The 18186-nt window shown below is 39.6% G+C and overlaps 1 protein-coding gene across 3 annotated transcripts in view; it reads right to left on the bottom strand.

Moving 5' to 3' along the window:
- Positions 1-4088: 4088 nt before the first annotated feature.
- Positions 4089-18186, bottom strand: part of LOC118728314 (protein POLR1D) — a 43282-nt gene continuing 29184 nt past the window's right edge. For all 3 annotated transcript variants that reach the window (XM_036454713.2, XM_036454714.2, XM_045588474.1), the window contains one exon: positions 4089-5191. In XM_036454713.2, coding sequence (XP_036310606.1) covers positions 4924-5191 — 268 coding nt within the window. In that variant the 3' untranslated portion in view covers positions 4089-4923. The remainder of the gene's footprint in view (positions 5192-18186) is intronic.

Here is an 18186-nt window from a genome sequence, read left to right as displayed (position 1 = left end):
GGTCTGCAGGGGAGAGCAGTTGCAGGGTGACCAGGCCTGAAGGGGAGGGCAATTAGGGGTGACCAGGCCTGCAGGGGAGGGCAGTTAGGGGCAAACAGGCTGGCAGTGGAGCAATTAGGCATCAATCAGGCTTTCAGGGGAGTGGTTAGGGGGCAATCAGGTTGGCAGGCAGAAGTGGTTAGGGGCAATCAGGAAGGCAGTTAGGTGAGCAGTTGGGAGCCAGCAGTCCTGGATTGTGAGAGGGATCCCAGATTGGAGAGGGTGCAGGCTGGGCTGAGGGACACACCTCCCATGCACAAATTTTATGCACTGAGCCTCTAGTTTATGATATGTTGCCTTCTGTGCTGGTTATTTTTGAAATTCACATATATATTTTTAAGATTAATTAGATATATACATATTTTTAGAACTTGTGAAAATAAATTTTTTTAATTCTTTTAAAAAAATGATGAAATCATCTGTGCAGTTTTTGTGCTGATGACCAACAACTGTTTCCCAAGTGTGGAAGATTGGACACCCACAGATAGGGTCAAAAACATTGTGAGAAGCAGATAGGATGCTGCTCAAATGCTCTACAGTTTAAATGTGAAAGAAGTGAACATGGACAAGAAGGTTTTGAAGATAGGAGTGAAACTGCTCAGGTCTGAGACCAGATGTGCTTGTCACAGATGCTTGGTTCTCCAAGTGTTTACTGAATGAGTGAGTGAATGAATGAATAGTTGTTCTTCATGTAGAGCATAAAAAAAAAAGCGAGTCTTGCCATTTTTCCTTTGGAAATTAGCACTGAACTTCAAAAGACTATCCATCAGACTGCTAGGTTGTAATTTGGAGTAAATGGAGACTTGTAATTGGACAATACATACTAGTTCATCTTGAACATGGGAGGAATTAAGGAGAAAAAACAATTAGGAAGGACATGGACCACCACTGAAGGCAGGCCACACATTTATCTGGTAGAGAAATATTTCCCTCAGGTATTTTGTTTGATATGTTATATCTGGAGTTTGTCTTGCATAGAAAATTTTTATAAGTTATAAAAAACAAAAGTGAAAATTACAAATCTATTATAGATAAATGGGAGAAATCACTCATCTAATCAACTATTAATGATGCACCCAAATCTGTTTATTATTGGCCTTTAACAATAATGCCCAGTGTCTTCTACTAAGATTTATAGCATGGTTATCCGAATCAAAATTGTTTACATTCTTGTTTTCTGCCAGTTTAATGTAGATTTACTTACTTCTTTATGTGCTCCTGAGTGCATGATTCTTGACAGTCTTTTCCAAATTGAGAACAAGTTTCCATTTGGCAAACTAGCCTTGCCATCATCTAGGCTCAGATGAGCCATAGGGCAGGTTTCAATCTATGATGTATTGACACATCTTTCCTGGGCAGGAAAGGGAGAGAGGCAATATAATTTTCTTTGGATCGTAGAATGTCATTCATAGAACCAAAGAGGCCTTGACTCTAACACTCTTTAACTCCCAAATCTTTTGATTCTTTGGTTGGAAAAAGGAGAAGTAAATGTGAAATAACCTAAAATATTTGCTTCAAATAAGTTTAGTTTCTCCAAGATATATTCCACCAGCTGACATTTCACTATTTAACAACAGAGTGGTAAGAGTTTTCTTTTGGATTTAGATGGCTGTGTAAACTGGCCACAGGGAAACACCGCTCCCATGTAGATGTTCCTTAGATGGGGCTTCTGCATTCAGGTCTCCAGGAAATCTCAACCAATATAAAGTGCATTGGTTATAAAAGTTCTTTAGCTCTTAAACTGGGACTTCTGGGGCCACTGAGACATGCCTGTTCTGTTTTCAGGAAGCCAAGTTTGGCCAAAGGTACAGGAGAGAAGGTAGGTTGTTTTGTTTTTTTTAAATCTCGGATAGTCCTGGCTTCTGATAGTATTTCTGCCACTTCCAAGCTCCGTGACCTTGGGCAAACTTTTTAACCTATCCTCAGTTTCCTTATTTGTAAAAGGGGAGCAATAACACCTTCTTCATGGGATTGTGAGATGACTAGGTAGACACAGGTAAAAGGCTTTTCGTAAGTGTTCTCAGCACGCACCCTCAAAATGGTAAATGTGAGGTAGTAGATGTGTTAAGTTACCTTACTGTGGTCATCATTTTGCAGTACATCAAATCATCACACTGTATCTTAACACAATGTTATATGACAAATAAATCCCAATAAAGCTAAGGAACAAAGGGCCTAAAAATGTTTGGCTCAGAGGTGATAGACAATAAATGTTACTGTCTACAATGTTCAGTACAGCCTACCTTGTGATAAGACTATTTGTGGGGTCAATAATCCTTAGGAAGCACTGAGGCTTCTTTATCAGGAATTCACCTCATGTACTGTCTATTAACAAGCACTACCACCAGATACTCCTTATGATCCAAAGACAATGGCATGATCTTCAGGAGTGACAGATTTTACTAATTATAATATAAAAATATTATATTATAAATATATTATATTTATAATATTAATTAGAATATAAAAATAATATAAGTGCCATACTACAATAAGTATATAAATACACCAATAATCATAAATATTACTCAATAGATCTGAGGCAAATCTACTGTTCCCTGTAACACCTGCTCCCCCCCACCCCGCCCGCCAACATTACACATCACAGGGAAATTAAAAACTCTAGGGCCATCTTCCAGAATCAGACCAACAAAGTGTCCTTTAGGATTCAGCCTACCCTAAGACCCCTCCCCCATCATGCATAGGCTGTTCAGAAAAATCAGCCACTAACAGGTGAGTGACCATAGCTTTTCATTCACATTTCTTAGGGAATGTTTCCTAAAACAAAACAAACAGAAAATAAATTCTGCTAATTCACATTTGTATCTAAATCTTATTTGCTTTCTAGTGGAAGCATGAAAACAGTTCCTAATACTTAGGGGTAAACATTTTGCACTTTTGTCTCTATTTATTTAAAAATTAGAGACTCAGTCCAACCATTTTAGTTATGGATGAGAAGGAAGTGATCCAGATAAGGCCCCGCAGGTAGCTGATGGCAGAAGCAGAATGAAGGTTTAACTTCTCTAACTTCTACCCTGAGCTGTGCGATCTCTAAATATATACTGTGGAACGGATACTGACACTGAACAAAAGCTCTCTGCTGGGCCAGTATGTTAACTACAGAAGTCGGAGGCAGCTGGTGAGTATATGAGGCCCAATCCTTCCCTAACATCTGCTAAATAGATATGGAATAAGAACAGATAATTTGCTGTTACATTTATATACAGGAGGTTTTAAAGATAGACAGGGAACAGAGCTTTTTTAAAGGAAAAATTATTTTGTAGAACATTTATCCTTTAGCACAATTATATAAGAAAGGTAATATGATTAGAATAAAGAGCTTCCTTTACTTTTGAGTAAAGAATATGCTCATTAAAATCATCTCATCTTAAACAATGAACTTGCCAGTTTGCTCTATACAAAGTGCATAGACAAATGATTTAATTCAACTTTAATAACAAGAATTTAAAAAACCCTCACAACTCTATTTTTGATATTTAAATATGAAACATTTCAAATGTAACACAAATATAGGCTAATGCATAACTAAATTTGGATGGAGTCTTATGAAGGAACATACATACTCCTTTTGTGTGTTTGAGAGTGGCAGGATGAGACCCTGGGGTCTTGGGTGGATGAGAGCGCTCTGAGTTTGTCTCTCTTGGGCCGTTAGCTCAGAACAGACTGAGGTTGTGGCAGAGCAGTGTGGTGGGGGAGCAATACAGTCTATTCTGGTTTCTCTATAAACAGCCCAAAGTGAACTTTTCGGATGTGTTCCTTTCTAGCCTTTAGAAAGGGCTTTTATTGGCTGCCAGGAAGCAGAGAGCAGGCTGCGGCAGAGTGATTATCTGGGAGCAGCCAGGCATAAGCTCAGCAGCTTTGGAAAACTGGGGAGGGGCAGAGAGACAGATTCTTCTTCCGTTTGTAGACTAGGGAAAAGGGTATTTGGTGACATTTTGCTGAATATAAAAAGAAGAATACAGGTTTGAAGGTTTGTAATTGTATTTTAAAACAATCACACTGATATTAAAAAACAACAACAAAAAGGGCATTGTAAACACATTTTTATTTAAAATTAAGATTTCTGAAACAACTATACTAAGAGTGGTTATTATAGGTCTTTTGCTAAATAAGACATAGCATTAAAAGAATTATGCCCACTTTAACTTTTGAGAAATTTCTTTTTAAAGCACCCTTAAAACTTATATATTCAAAAGAAACTAACTATAGAAAAACTGTTTTATCTCAGGGATAAGTGTGAGAGTGCACAGGGTCAACAGAGCCATCTTTAACCACTGCCAGTGATGGAACACTAAATTCAAAGCCATTTTAGAGTTTCCTACATTGTTCACTTAAAGGAAAGCAAATGCAGAGTTATCAGAGTTGGTAAATTTATAGCCCTTGGAAAGCTATAACTTTTCTTAAAAATTATTTCTAAGTTTTAAATTTGTCACTCCAAAATGTAACACACAGTATTTACAAGTATTTCACTTTTTGAGAAAATTTGAGAAATGACTACAATTGTAGCACATCCAGAAAAACTGAAACTAGTTTTAACAATCTCTGCAAACCTTTATGTTTTACATTTACTTTGGAACCAATCTCTAATGAAATAGAATAGAAACAATACATATGTATACTACACTGCGGAAGTAGCTTACACTGGCCAAGACATTCAAAGCAAGTTCCTTTGTACTAATTTCCTTGAAGAGTTTCTAGGTCATTTTTGCTTGTCACAAGGACAAAGGACCTACTGTAAAAATTGCTCTTAGGTGTTTGCTCTGTCAACTCAGGGCATGTCTTCAATAACCTCTGCACATCCCAGTCTCCCGCAGGTAGCAGCACTGTGACTGGGGACAGTCCTGCTGGCTCTCCCTCCCTGCCTCATCGCTTGTGTGACCGCTTTTCATATTTGTCCTGGCTGCTCCGCTTCCTCGGGGGAGAATGACTGACTGAGCCTCGAGCGCGGAAGCTGTGCTTGTAAGGGTGGGCTCTGTGCTTCTTCCGGCTTTCTTCTTTCTGGTTCTGGCTCTTTGCAGGTTCCTCATCGCCCTCTTTTTCTTCATGATCTTGCTCTTTCTGCGAGGGGAGTGTGTTCTTAATTGTGTTAATGAGAAATCTTTTATTGGTACTAGCAAGAGGACACTTCATCCTGGGGGTGAGGGAAAAAGAAAACAATCACAAACCAAATAGCCGATTTCAGAGCTGAGAACACAAGCATGGCTACTGCCAAAGAGTTCCCCATCAACAGAGCCAAGTTTCTGAACCTGTTCAGCTTTCCTTGCGTGCCACCTAGTGTAAACTCTGAGTACAAAGGGGGAAAGCAAGATGCTTGGAATTCCTGAGGCCTGGACCTCATGGAACACTTTTACCCTTTCTTCCTCACTCGGACTAACTTTTCTACTTCTATGTGTGTGTTCAACAGGTACTGACTGCAATGCAAATGAACTGAATTATTTAATATTTTCTCCTTAGACAATAAATGACTGATCTGACTATTATCTGCATCTACAGTGTGCCTTGCTTTTAATTACCAGAGTAAAAATGAGTCCCGCATCAAGGGGAAAGAAGTATACCCTGCTAAATTGTGAATACTGGAGCTAAATGACCTATCTACTATAGAAATAAAAACTGTCAACAACAACAAAAAAGAAATCCATAGAACTAAAAGGTCCTGGCTCGATTTCAAACAAGGGCACATGCCTAGGTTTCGAGCTCGATGCCCCGTAGGGGGCATGCAGGAGGCAGCCAATCAATGATTCTCTCTCATCACTGATGTTTGTATCTCTCTCTCCCTCTCCATTCTTTTCTGAAATCAATAAAAATACACTTTGAAAAATCTAAAAAAAAAAAAAAATCCATAAAAATAATCATTGTCACCCCAATAAATCCAATAAAAAAGAATCATAAACATACAATAATCACCTTTTACCTTTTAAAAACCTCTTCCACTTTCTATTTCAAGACTGCTGCCTTTACTCTGTTGGGGAGCATTGTGCACACACCCACCCTCTGGCTGTGTTTCTGTGCAGTGTATGTCTGAGTAGCTTCATGATTCAAGGTTATCCAGGAGGGAGAATATAACTAATTAACTGCTAATCAACATGCTGAGTCACACTTATATACCACAATATTTATTTTTCAGGTGTAGCAAATCTATCATTTTGGAAAAAGAAAACCCCATACAAATGAAAACCTGCATATTTCACTTGGCCTTGAGCAGTTTGCCAGATGATGAGCTAATTTTAGGTGGCTACTGATCCCCAGTATTGGGCTGACTGGTATTAAAATGAATGTAGGATTCTATAATCTTCATCTCTATATCAAACTTCAATTCAAAGAAACTCTCACACAGTACTTCCAAATCACTGCACCAGCACCCCACTGTAGTGATTTTGTAGCCTATGACTGTGTAAATGAAATATAAGCAGTCATCAGCCTAGTATCATCTATAGGGAGTCAGACCACCTCAAGCAATCAGAAGGGCACTGAATCTGGAAGTAAAAGGAGAAAAAAAAGTCTCCTGCTGCAAGCTTATATGGACAGAAAAAACATCTGAGAAGAGTCAACGATGGTGTATACACCCAATGTGCTCGGCGTGTAAGTGGCAGGGGAATGAACTAGCACAGAATGAGCTAGAAGAGAATGAGAGAGAAAAGGACAGTGGAATGCAGTAGAAGCAGTGGGGACATTTAGAGGTGATGACACTGGAATTTTTTGGGGAGAGGTGTTTTTTAGCACTAGAGTTTAGAAGCCAAGGTGAATGGGAAGAGGAGCAAAGAGGAAAGGTGATAACTGAGAGCAAAGTACTGGGGGACAAAATGATTAGCTCTCTGTACCTCTGTAGCGTCTCACTGAGCTTTCAGAAGCACACCAGCATCATTGCGGCCTCAGTAGGAACAAGGCAAAGCCATTTATACTTCCTGGAGGCGCCTCCGCATTGGGTGCTCTACACAATAAGAGAGTGTGTGATGAAAGGGCAGGACAAGCTTACTTCAGTGGCTTCATAGGGTAACAGAGTCAAAGTAATACTTTGGTGAAGAAACCTGAACCACTGTGATTGCCAACTCAGCAAAGATTCAAGAGTATGGCACACTGGTGTCACAAAGCAGCACAATACTGCTAGACTGCAGGAAACACTATCCTTTAACGTGAAATATAAAACGCTACTGCCATATTGAAGGATTAGGAACAGTGGTGAAAACTATCCAACTTCAGAAGAATTTAGGGTGTTTTCATTGGAGTGGGCCATCTCAGTGTTGGTATATCTAGTCAGCTCTTCCATAGATTAAACAAGAAAAAATGATTATTGCCAAATGGGACAATAATCCAGGGTCTTAAAACAAAGCCTTTGTAACTCCTGGTGAGTTCTACTATATTTTGCTATTGCCCATGTGAGATTATCTTTAACACCTCCTGCTTAGCCGAGATGAACAGAGCTCTTGTTCTGCTGGAGAACAGACGAGTTCACGGAGAGCAAGGGCTGTCAGAGGACATGTTCCCTGTCTCAACAGAGCAACTGAGAATAAGAGAAAAGAGCTACTCAGAAAATAAGGTAGTTTTCCAAAATATCCCACAAGAAAACTGGCATTTACATCTCTTTGTAACATCAAAGGTAGCATTTTTAATGTTGATTATGCCTAGCATTTGAATCAAGATGAAAAGTCAAGGGTGACTCAGAGAAAACTGATTTTCTTGAGAGCGGGAGTGGAGAGGTTTCAAAAGTGACTTCTCCCAAACATGTCAGGACACATGTTAGAAATGATGACAAGTACTCATTAAATTTTATTAACAAATAAGGCACGTCAATGTCAAGGGGGTAATTGTAAGCAGATGTGAAGTTACATGTGGTAAATGATTCTGTATAATTATAAAATATTCACTAAATATGTTAAAATATAAAGAGTAACATCAATGCTGATGTTTGAGGAAATCACATTGGCCTTAATATGGTAATTAATTTTGCTGAATTTTTACAGCAAGCATTTTATTGCTACAAACTCACACAACACGGTATACTAGCTGAGCACACATGTGCTGAAATCATACCACCTATTAAACTAAATGTGAGACATGTTATATAATCTTCCCATAGCCTCTTACCAGTTAAACTAGAGGCCTGGTACACGAAATTCGTGCATGGGGGAGGGGTGTGTATGTGTGTCCCTCAGCCCAGCCTGCACCTTCTCCAATCTGGAACTCCTCGAGGGATGTCTGACTGGGATTGGGCCTAAACAGGTAGTTGGACATCCTTCTCACAATCTAGGACTGCTGGCTCCCAACCACTTGCCTGCCTGCCTGCCTGCCTGATTGCCCCTAACTGCTTCTGCCTGCTATCCTGACCAACCCTTCACCACTCCCCTGCCAGCCTGATCAACAGATAACTGCTCCCCTGCCAGCCTGGTCGCTCCTAACTGCCCTCTCCTGCCAGCCTGGTCACCTCCAACTGCTCTCCCCTGCCGGCCTGGTTCCCCCCAACTGCCTTTCCCTGAAGGCCTGGTCCCCCCCAATGCCCTCCTCTGTTGGCCCAGTCACTCCTAACTGCCCTTCCTTGCAGGCTTGGTCCCTCCCAACTGCCCTCCCCTGGTGGCCATCTTGTGTCCAAATGGGGGCAGTCATCTTTGACCACATGGGGGCGGCCATCTTGTGTGTTGGAGTGACGGTCAATTTGCATATTATTCTTTTAGAATGAGGATAACAATAGTAACTATCTTAAAGGGATATATGGAGATCAAATGAGAATATGTCAAGTGCTTAGAATAATACCTCATTAATAACTAGCACTTAGTAAATGTTAGCTTTGGTGCATATCCTACCTCTACTACTAAATTAGCTGTCTAGGCATGGACAAGTTACTTAACTTCTCTGTAAATCAGTTTTCCCTGTTTGTAAAAGGGAGTCAGAAATATTTACCTTATAAAGCTATTGTTAGGTTTTAATGAGATAATGCACAAAGTGCTTATTAGCACAGTGCCTGGCATACAGTATATCTTTAATACACTTTACCTCTGGATCTATAATTTTTTATTCACAATTCCAAAATTTAAAAACCTCTGAAAATCAAGTTGCTTTTATGATACCACAACTCATTTGGCAGCAAAATGACCTAAGCTCACACTGAAGTACTTATGTCTAATCTTTGGTCCATTTGGGGTAGGCACTCATATGTTTTGCTGAAGAAATGATGTGTTGAACAAGTACCACTAGGGGTACCTTTACTGAACACCAGAAGTGCTCCTGCACCTTTCTAAAATGTGAAATTCACATCTAAATTTAGAAGGTAATCTGGATCCAAGAGTTTTAAGCCAGGAATTAAAGACCTATATTATTATTATATCATTCTCTATTCATGAAAAAGTATATAGCACTCAAATAAATTAACATACCAAGGATTTTTTCCACAATGGTAACTCAAACAAACATCCCAGTTTCAAATTACCTGGAATAAATCAATCAATAACAGTAGTACATTTTATGTTTCTCAATAAGAAACATATCAAAAAAGAAAAAAACCATCATCAAGAAAAAGTTAATGGGACATTTAATAGGAATTTTCATAAAAACAGCTAAAATGAAAAAGTTTCAGTATTTCCAGGCTATCTCAATTCTCCACGGACATCAGGGTCAATGGAAACTGGGTATTACCTCTGAGCTTATAACTTGCATTTCCTAATGTTTTTTAAACTCTGTTCATAGATGAACTAAAGGTTGAAGTTAAGTAGGTGGTCTCCACAGTCCCTTCCAGATTTAAGATTCTCTGCTCATATTCTTTATGTTCACCCTTCAGAAAATTACTCTATTTTCATGCATCATGTCAGGATACTTCATTTCACTGATCTCTCTGCCTTCATGTTTCTCAGCTTTGTTAGAGTCATGTTTTTCTATATTTGAGATGACAATGCAAGCTAGCATTAATGAATATCGAGCTCAATTGCTTTACAACCTTTTTCATACCAGCATTGAGGTAAAACCCTAAGACCTGCAGTAAGGGCATAGGCAGTGGCTGCTTGATGTGTCTGCTCTGTCTGTCACTGGCCATGCCGAAGGTGTGCTTGGGTGGGGGATTGAAGGAGACCCATAGGACAGGGTGGCCACTTTCCTGTCTGCAGCTCTGACCCACACAATGTCTACTTTCTCACCCTGAATAGTTATTTTTATTTTTGGTTTTAGAAAGTTATACTAGCTCACGTGGGAAGACCCCAACTTAAGATACTGACAACATAAATTGATATAAAACTGAATATAGAAAGTGCTCCTGACAGCACCGTTGGACTGAAGATCCAGCATTCTATGTATGTTAAACTTTAAAAGTGAAGCCATCCCCTTTACTTTTGAAGCTGTCATCTCAGAAGCTGTGCTGAAGGGTTCTGCACACCCAGGGGAGGTAGATTTTTAGAGAATCTGCTATAAGAGATACTAAGATTGATCGAGGTTAGGTAGGACTGTAAGCTTTCCTTTCCTTTTTTTGAGTAGGTAGAATATAAAAGGCAAAAATAAGGCACTTTCTTTCTGCAGTTATAATACTTGACTTATGAAAATCAGCAAACTATATAATAAACCTAGAAAACAGAAAAGGGAAGACAGATTGACTCTTCCCCACCCCCTCCATTATTTTAATACCTTTGTGTCTCTCCTGCTAAAGGTTGGAGGTAGTAGCATTCTAGAGATTTAGACCTGCCGCTCTGGGTTTCTAAAATAGTCTCATAAATATGATCCATCCAATAGTGACACATGATACCTAGACAATAAGAATAATAAGAATGGTGCCCAGCCAGCATGGCAGTGGCTGAACACTGACTTATGAACCTGGCAGGGCACATGCCTGGGTTGTGGGCTCAATTCCCAGTAGGGTATATGCAGGTGACAGCCAGTCAATGATTCACTCTCATCATTGATGTTTCTCTCTTTCTCTCCCTCTCCCTTCCTCTCTGAAAGTAATAAAAATATATTTTAAAAAAAGGATAATAACAATGGTGATGCTAACATTTACAAAGCAATTACCAATGTCACCTCATTTCATTTCTCCAATCATAGGGTATGGAGCTGGAATTGGAACCAGGATTCTGATTCTAGAGCCCCCCTCTCAGCACTATACCAGCTGGGCAGAAGGAGCAGAGGAAGGTGTGCTGCGGTCCAGTCAGATGGTTCGGAAACAAACCGCAGGTGAAAGCCTGTCAGTCCCTGTGCAGCGAAGCTGCTTCGTCTGAGAGCGGCACCAGATGCAGATCTGTGCAGTGTCAGCAAGAACAAAGGCAAAGGACGCCCAACACACTTGAACTGACTTTGCTATTTAGGAAGTACAACAGGCAGTGGGAGATTATGGTTCTTATTTTTATGGTTAGGTAAATAGAGGCCTTGGGATCATGGGAGCAAGGTTCCAGGCTATGCATCCCAATTAATTCCTTTATTCTATAGCCAAACTCATCCCCACACCAGCAGATAGCATTTTATCTTCCATTCTGTACACACCTGTGCACTCTCATGGATATAAGTTTAAAATAACACTAGTAGAAACAAGTGCAACTATGCTTCCAACATGCTATGAAACAAGGGCAGTATTTCAAGTCCCAAGGCTGTGATTGATCACAACTCACTTTGTTGTTTAATGCTGCCACAATTACCATACCACCCAGGGAGGTTTGTAATTTGGCAATCAAATGCCTCAGCATGTGGCCACATGAGAAATTCTTTTATAGTATTATGCTCCCCATTACTAAATTGTTAATTCTTAATTACCCTGTGTACAACAGTACTGAGGCTCATGTAGGTTTTTCACTGCACTCTGCCTGTAACATTACACTTAAAAGTAAAATAGCCCTGACTGGTTTGGCTTGGTGGATGGAACGTCAGCCTGTGGACTGAAAGGTCCCAGGTTTAATTCCGGTCAAGGGCATGTACCTTGGTTGCGGGCACATCCCCAGTGGGAGATGTGCAGGAGGCAGCTGAATCAATGTTTCTCTCTGATCCATGTTTTTAACTCTATCCTTCTCCCTTCCTCTCTGTAAAAATCAATAAAATATATATTTTTAAAAAGTAACGTAACAGCCGCCGAAATAGCTCAGTTGGGAGAGCGTTAGACTGAAAAAGTAATGTAGATGCACATAGTTGTAATATTTATTTTTATAAATCTGAGAATCTTTAATATGTAAGGCATTAGGTGAGATCCTGAAGTAAAGATAAATACTAGACTGTCTCAGTATTGATGCTCTTTAGGAGACTACCAAGAGGAAGAAGCTATGGGAAGATGAAATTCAGAAGCAAATTTATACACAGTGGTGTACTGGGATAGACAATAGGCTTTCTCCTTGGCCTCCTGTTCCCTCTGTAGAAAAAGCATTTACAGAGAGCTCCAAAATGGTGGAAGAATAGAGGGACGGGTTCTGAGCCTTGTCCCGAAGCAGAAAGATAGAGCAGCTGAGGGTGGCGCTGGAAGTATTTGTCAACAAGTTAAGGGACAGGTGAACTCCAGGAGAAGGCAGACACTGCTGATCAGGATTCCCCTGACAGGGAAGCACCCATGCCAGACTGGGTCCCCTCCCGGGCTACCTATGGGCTTGGACGGGAAAATCTCGCCATCTTTAAAGGAAAAGTGGATCTTGTCAGAGGCCTGAATAACCACAGCTGCAGTGACTGCCAAGCAGCTGTGAGCCCCAGAACACTGGACCCAGGTGGCGCAAACACTTGAACTCAAAGGTGCGCTCCACTGCACGACGAAAAGGAGAGAGAACTACATAACAAGACATCCTGAAAAAGAGAGACCACGAGGAGACAAAAAAAACAGCCTGCATATGAAAGAAAAGCAGGCATCACCAGAAAAGTAAGTAAATGAGTTAGAGGCAAGCAACCTATCAGAGCAAGATATCAGAGAAATGATCATAGGATGGCTAAAAAGAATGGAAGACAAATTTGACAATATGAGTAAGAACCAAGAGGAAATGAAAAATGACATCACTACTGTAAAGAACTCTCAATAGAAAGCATCAAGAGTAGACTAGAAGAAGCAGAGGACCGCATCAGTGAGCAGGAAGACAAGATGGAAAAAAATACCCAATTAGAGCAGCTTCTAGAAAAAAAATTAAAAAGCAGGAGGAGAGCCTAAGGGAACTTCAGGACAATTCAAAACAAAAACAATATTCGCATAATAGGGGTTCTAGAAGGAAAGGAAACCGAGGAAAACATGGAAAGCCTGTCTCAAGAAATAATGACAGAAAACTTTCCTAAGTTAGAGAAGAAAAAAACCACACAAATCCAAGAAGCTCACAGAGTCCAAAGCAAAATGAAGCACAACGGACCGACGTCAAGGCACATTATAATTAAATTGACAAACACCAATGACAAAGTAAGAATCTTAAAAGCAGCCAGAGAGAGACAGAAAGTTATATATAAAGGAACCCCCAATCAGACTAGCAACTGATTTCTTAACAGAAACTCATCAGGCCAGAAGGGAATGGGATGAAATATACAAAGTCATGCAAAGGAAGGGTCTGAATCCAAGAATACTGTATCCAGCAAGGCTATCAATCAAAATTGAAGGTGAAATCAGGAGCTTCACAGACAAAAAAAGACTAAAGGAATTTATCTCCACCAAACCAGCAATGCAAGAAATGCTAAAGGGTCTGCTGTAAAAATAAAGAAATAGAAAGCAAAGAAGGAACACAAGGGTATAGAATAAAAATGGTGACAAATAAGTACCTATCAATAATAACTTTAAATGTAAATGGATTAAATGTCCTAATCAAAAGACATAGGGTAACGGATTGGATAAGAAAACAAGACCCATATATCTGCTGACTATAAGAAACACACTTCAGAAAAAAAGACGCAAACTGAGGGTGAAGGGATGGAAAAGGGTTTCCAGGCGAATGGAAATGAAAAAAAAGCTGGGGTAGCAATACTTATATCTGACAAATTAGATCTCAAAGTGAAGGACATAATAAGAGATAATAAAGGCCACTTCATAATACTAAAGGGAGCAATCCAACAAGAAGAAATAACCCTGGTAAATATATATGCACCCAATACGGGAGCACCCAAATACATAAAAAAAAAAAACTGCTGGAGGACATTAAGGGAGAGATTAATAGCAATACAATCATAGTAGGACATTTTAATACACCACTATCACCATTGAACAAATTATCTAAACAAAAAATCAGCAAACAAACAACCCAACATCTTCAGAACATTTCACCCCAAAGCCATAGAACATAAATTCTTCTCAAGTGCACATTATCATACTCATAGATAGACCACATTTTGGGACATAGGCAAAGTCTCTTCAAATTTAATAAGATAGAAATCACATCAAGCATCTTCTCAGATCATACTGGCATAAAACTGGAAATCAACTACAATAAAAATAATCCAAAGAAATCAAACTCATGGAGACTAAACAGCATGCTATTAAACAAGGACTGGGTTACCAGAGAAATCAAGGAAGAAATAAAAAACATCCTGGCAACAAATGACAATGAAAACCCACAATCCAAAATCTATGGGACACAACAAAAGCAATCTTAAGAGGGAAGTTCATAGCTCTACAAGCCTATTGCAAAAAACAAGAAAAAAAATGGTAACAAATTATCTAACTCTACAACTCAAAGAGTTAGAAAAAGAGCAACAAGAAAAGCCCAGTGTAAGCAGAAGGAAGAAAATAATAAAAATAAGAGCAAAGATAAACAACATAGAGACCAAAGAAACAATACAAAAGATCAACAAAACCAAGAGCTGGTTCTTTGAAAGGATAAACAAGATTAATGAACCTCTAGCCAGGCTAACCAAGAAACAAAGAGAGAGGACCCAAATAAACAAAATCAGAAACGAAAGAGGTGAAATAACAACAGACCCCACTGAAATACAAAGGATTGTTACAAAATACTACGAACAACTCTATTCCAACAAACTGGACAATCTGGAGGAAATGTTCCTAGAAAAATATAACCTTCCAAAACTCAATCAGGAAGAACCTAAAAATCTCAATAGAGCAGTGACTCTGGAAGAAATTGAAACAGTCATCAAAAAGCTTCCAGCAAACAAAAGCCTGGGGCCAGATGGCTTCACAGGAGAGTTTTACCAAACATTCAAGGAAGAACTAAAACCTATCCTCCTCAGACAATTCCAAAAAATTCAAGAGGAAGGAACACTTCCAAACTCCTTCTATGAAGCCAGCATCACCCTAATACCAAAACCAGATTAAGACAACACAATGAAAGAGAATTATAGGCCAATATCCCTCATGAACATAGATGCCAAAATTCCCAACAAAATTCTAGCAAATCGGAGGATCCAAGATGGCTGCACAGGTAAACACCTAACCGCAGCCGCACACAACGATTTCAATAAAATACAACTAAAATATAAAATGGACATTGCCCAGAGCTACAGGAAAGTCGACTGACTAGAAATTCTACAACAAGAAGGAAAGAGAAAATCAGAAGGAAAATCCGAGGAGCTGTAAAAGCCTAAGGTACGGAGACAAGCTGCGTGCACGGAGAGGACAAAGCTGGAGAGGAGGGGGCAGCTGAGTGCCTGGCTGGCGTTCCCTAGCGGGAAGGAGATAAAAGCTCCGGATTGTGCCGAACCCCAGACCCAATAGCGCTGAACCCCAGTTCTAGGCCAGACCCTGGGGATCCAGGCTCATACAGAGAGAGACTGGGTTGTGAGGCAGAAACCCGGGGGAGCGGTGAAAGGCAGAGACCCTGGAGGCGTGCACATTGCGTGTAGAGAAGGGACGGTTGGCTGTGCCGCGGGATTGCCCTGGTGGGAAGGAGACAACCCCAGACTGCTCTGAACCTCACTTCCAACCCCACTTCCAAGTGAACTGAACCCCAGTTCCGGGCTCATTGGGGGAGAGACTAGACTGTTTGGTAGCAGGCAAAACTCGAGGGCACCTCACTCTCAGAGGTGCTTGCAGCAAGTACCGAAGGACCCTGAGAAACACTGAGACTTAGGAGCAGCATAGGGTGTGCCTGATGTGGCTGAAGGAAGCCAAAGCTGTAGGCTCCACCCTGAAACTCTGCCCCATCCAAGCAGAACACAGAGATTTTTAAGGCTACCAACTCAGGGAAGCTGCGAAAATGCCGAGACAAGGCAATAGATCACAAACGAAAGAAGTGGAGGACAAAAAGCGACTGGATATAGAGTTCAAAACAACGCTTATAAGGTTTTTCAAGAATTTCCTAGAAAAGATCGGTAAGACCTATGAGGATATGAAAATGGATCAACTAGAAATAATAAGGAATCAACAAGAAATAATAAGGGATCAATAAGAAATAAAGAATACATTGTCTGAAATAAAATATATTATACATTCCCTCTAAGAACAGGAACAAAACAGGATGCCCACTCTTACCACTCCTGTTTGACATAGTAGTGGAAGTACTAGCTATTGCAATTAGACAGGAAGAAGAAATAAAAGGCACCCAAATTGGAAAAGAAGAAGTAAAATTGTCCTTATTTGCAAATGACATGATATTGTACATAAAAAAAAACACAAAGACTCCATAAACAAACTAATAGATTTAATAAATGAATTTGGCAATGTAGCAGGATACAAAATTAAAGCCAAGAAATCTATGGCATTTCTATACACCAATAGTGAACTTACAGAAACAGAGACTAAAAAAGCAATTCCATTTACCATCTCACCAAAAAATTAACTTAAGGAGGTAAAAGATCTATATGCAGAAAACTATAGGACTCTGAAAAAAGAGAGGAATATGTAAACAAATGGAAGAACATACCATGTTCATGGCTTGGTAGAATCAACATCATCAAAATGTCCATACTTCCCAAAGCAATTTATAGGTTCAATGCACTCCCCATTAAAGTACCAACAGCATATTTCACAGACCTAGAAAGAACTCTCCAAAAATTCATCTGAAACAAAAAAAGACCCTGAATAGCCACAGCAATCCTGAGAAAGAAGAGTAAAGTAGGAGGGATCTCAATACCAGATTTCAAGCTGTATTACAAAGCCACTGTTCTCAAAACAGTCTGGTACTGGCACAAGAATAGACATACAGATCAGTAGAATAGAATAGAGAATCCAGATATTAACCCAAATCACTATGCTCAATTAATATTTGACAAAGGAGGCATGAACAAACAATGGAGTCAAGACAGTCTCTTCAATAAATGGTGTTGGGGAAATTGAACAGATACATGCAAAAGAATAAAACTAGATCACCAACTTACATCATACACAAAAATAAACTCAAAATGGATACAAGACTTAAATATAAGACAGGAAACCATAAAAACACTAGTGGCGTCCACAGGCAGCAAAATCTCAGACATATGCCAAAAGAACTTCTTCACTGATACTGTCCCTATGGCAATGGAAGCTAAAGAGAAAATAAATAAATGGGACTACATCAAAATAAAAGGCTTTTTTATAGCAAAATAAACCATCAACAAAACAACAAGAAAGCCCACTGTATGGGAGAACATATTTGCAAATGTTATCACTGATAAAGGTTTAATCTCCAACATCTACAGACAGTTTATACAACTTAATAAAAGGAAGATAAATGATCCAATTAAAAAATGGGCAATAGACCTAAATAGAATCTTTTCAAAAGAAGACAGAGGGAAGGCCAAGAGGCACATGAAAACATGCTCAAAGCCACTAATTATCCAAGAGATGAAAATCAAAACAACAATGCGGTACCATCTCACACCTGTCAGAATGGCTATCATCAACAAATCAGCAAAGGACAAGTGCTGGCGGGGATGCGGAGAAAAAGGAACCCTTGTGCACTGCTGGTATGAATGCAGACTGATGCAATCACTGTGGAGAACAGTATGGAATTTCCTCAAAAAACTGAAAATGGAACTCCCATTTGACCCAATAATCCCACTCCTAGGAATATATCCTAAGAAACTAGAAATACCAATCAAAAAGGAAATATGCACCCCTATGTTCATAGCAGCACAATCTACAATAGCTAGGATTTGGAAACAGCCCAGGTGCCTGTCAGCAGATGATTGGGTCAAAAAACTATGGGACACCTACATAATAGAATACTATGCTGCCATAAAAAAGAAGGAATTCTTATCATTTACAGCGCCCTGGATGAATTCGGAGAACATTATGCTGAGTGAAATAAGCCAGTTAATGAAAGAAAAACACCACATGATCTCACT

The sequence above is a fragment of the Pipistrellus kuhlii genome, unplaced genomic scaffold (genome assembly GCF_014108245.1).
Source record: "Pipistrellus kuhlii isolate mPipKuh1 unplaced genomic scaffold, mPipKuh1.p scaffold_m20_p_3, whole genome shotgun sequence".
Taxonomy (NCBI): Eukaryota; Metazoa; Chordata; class Mammalia; order Chiroptera; family Vespertilionidae; genus Pipistrellus; species Pipistrellus kuhlii.
This window is presented reverse-complemented; position numbering and strand designations above follow the sequence as displayed.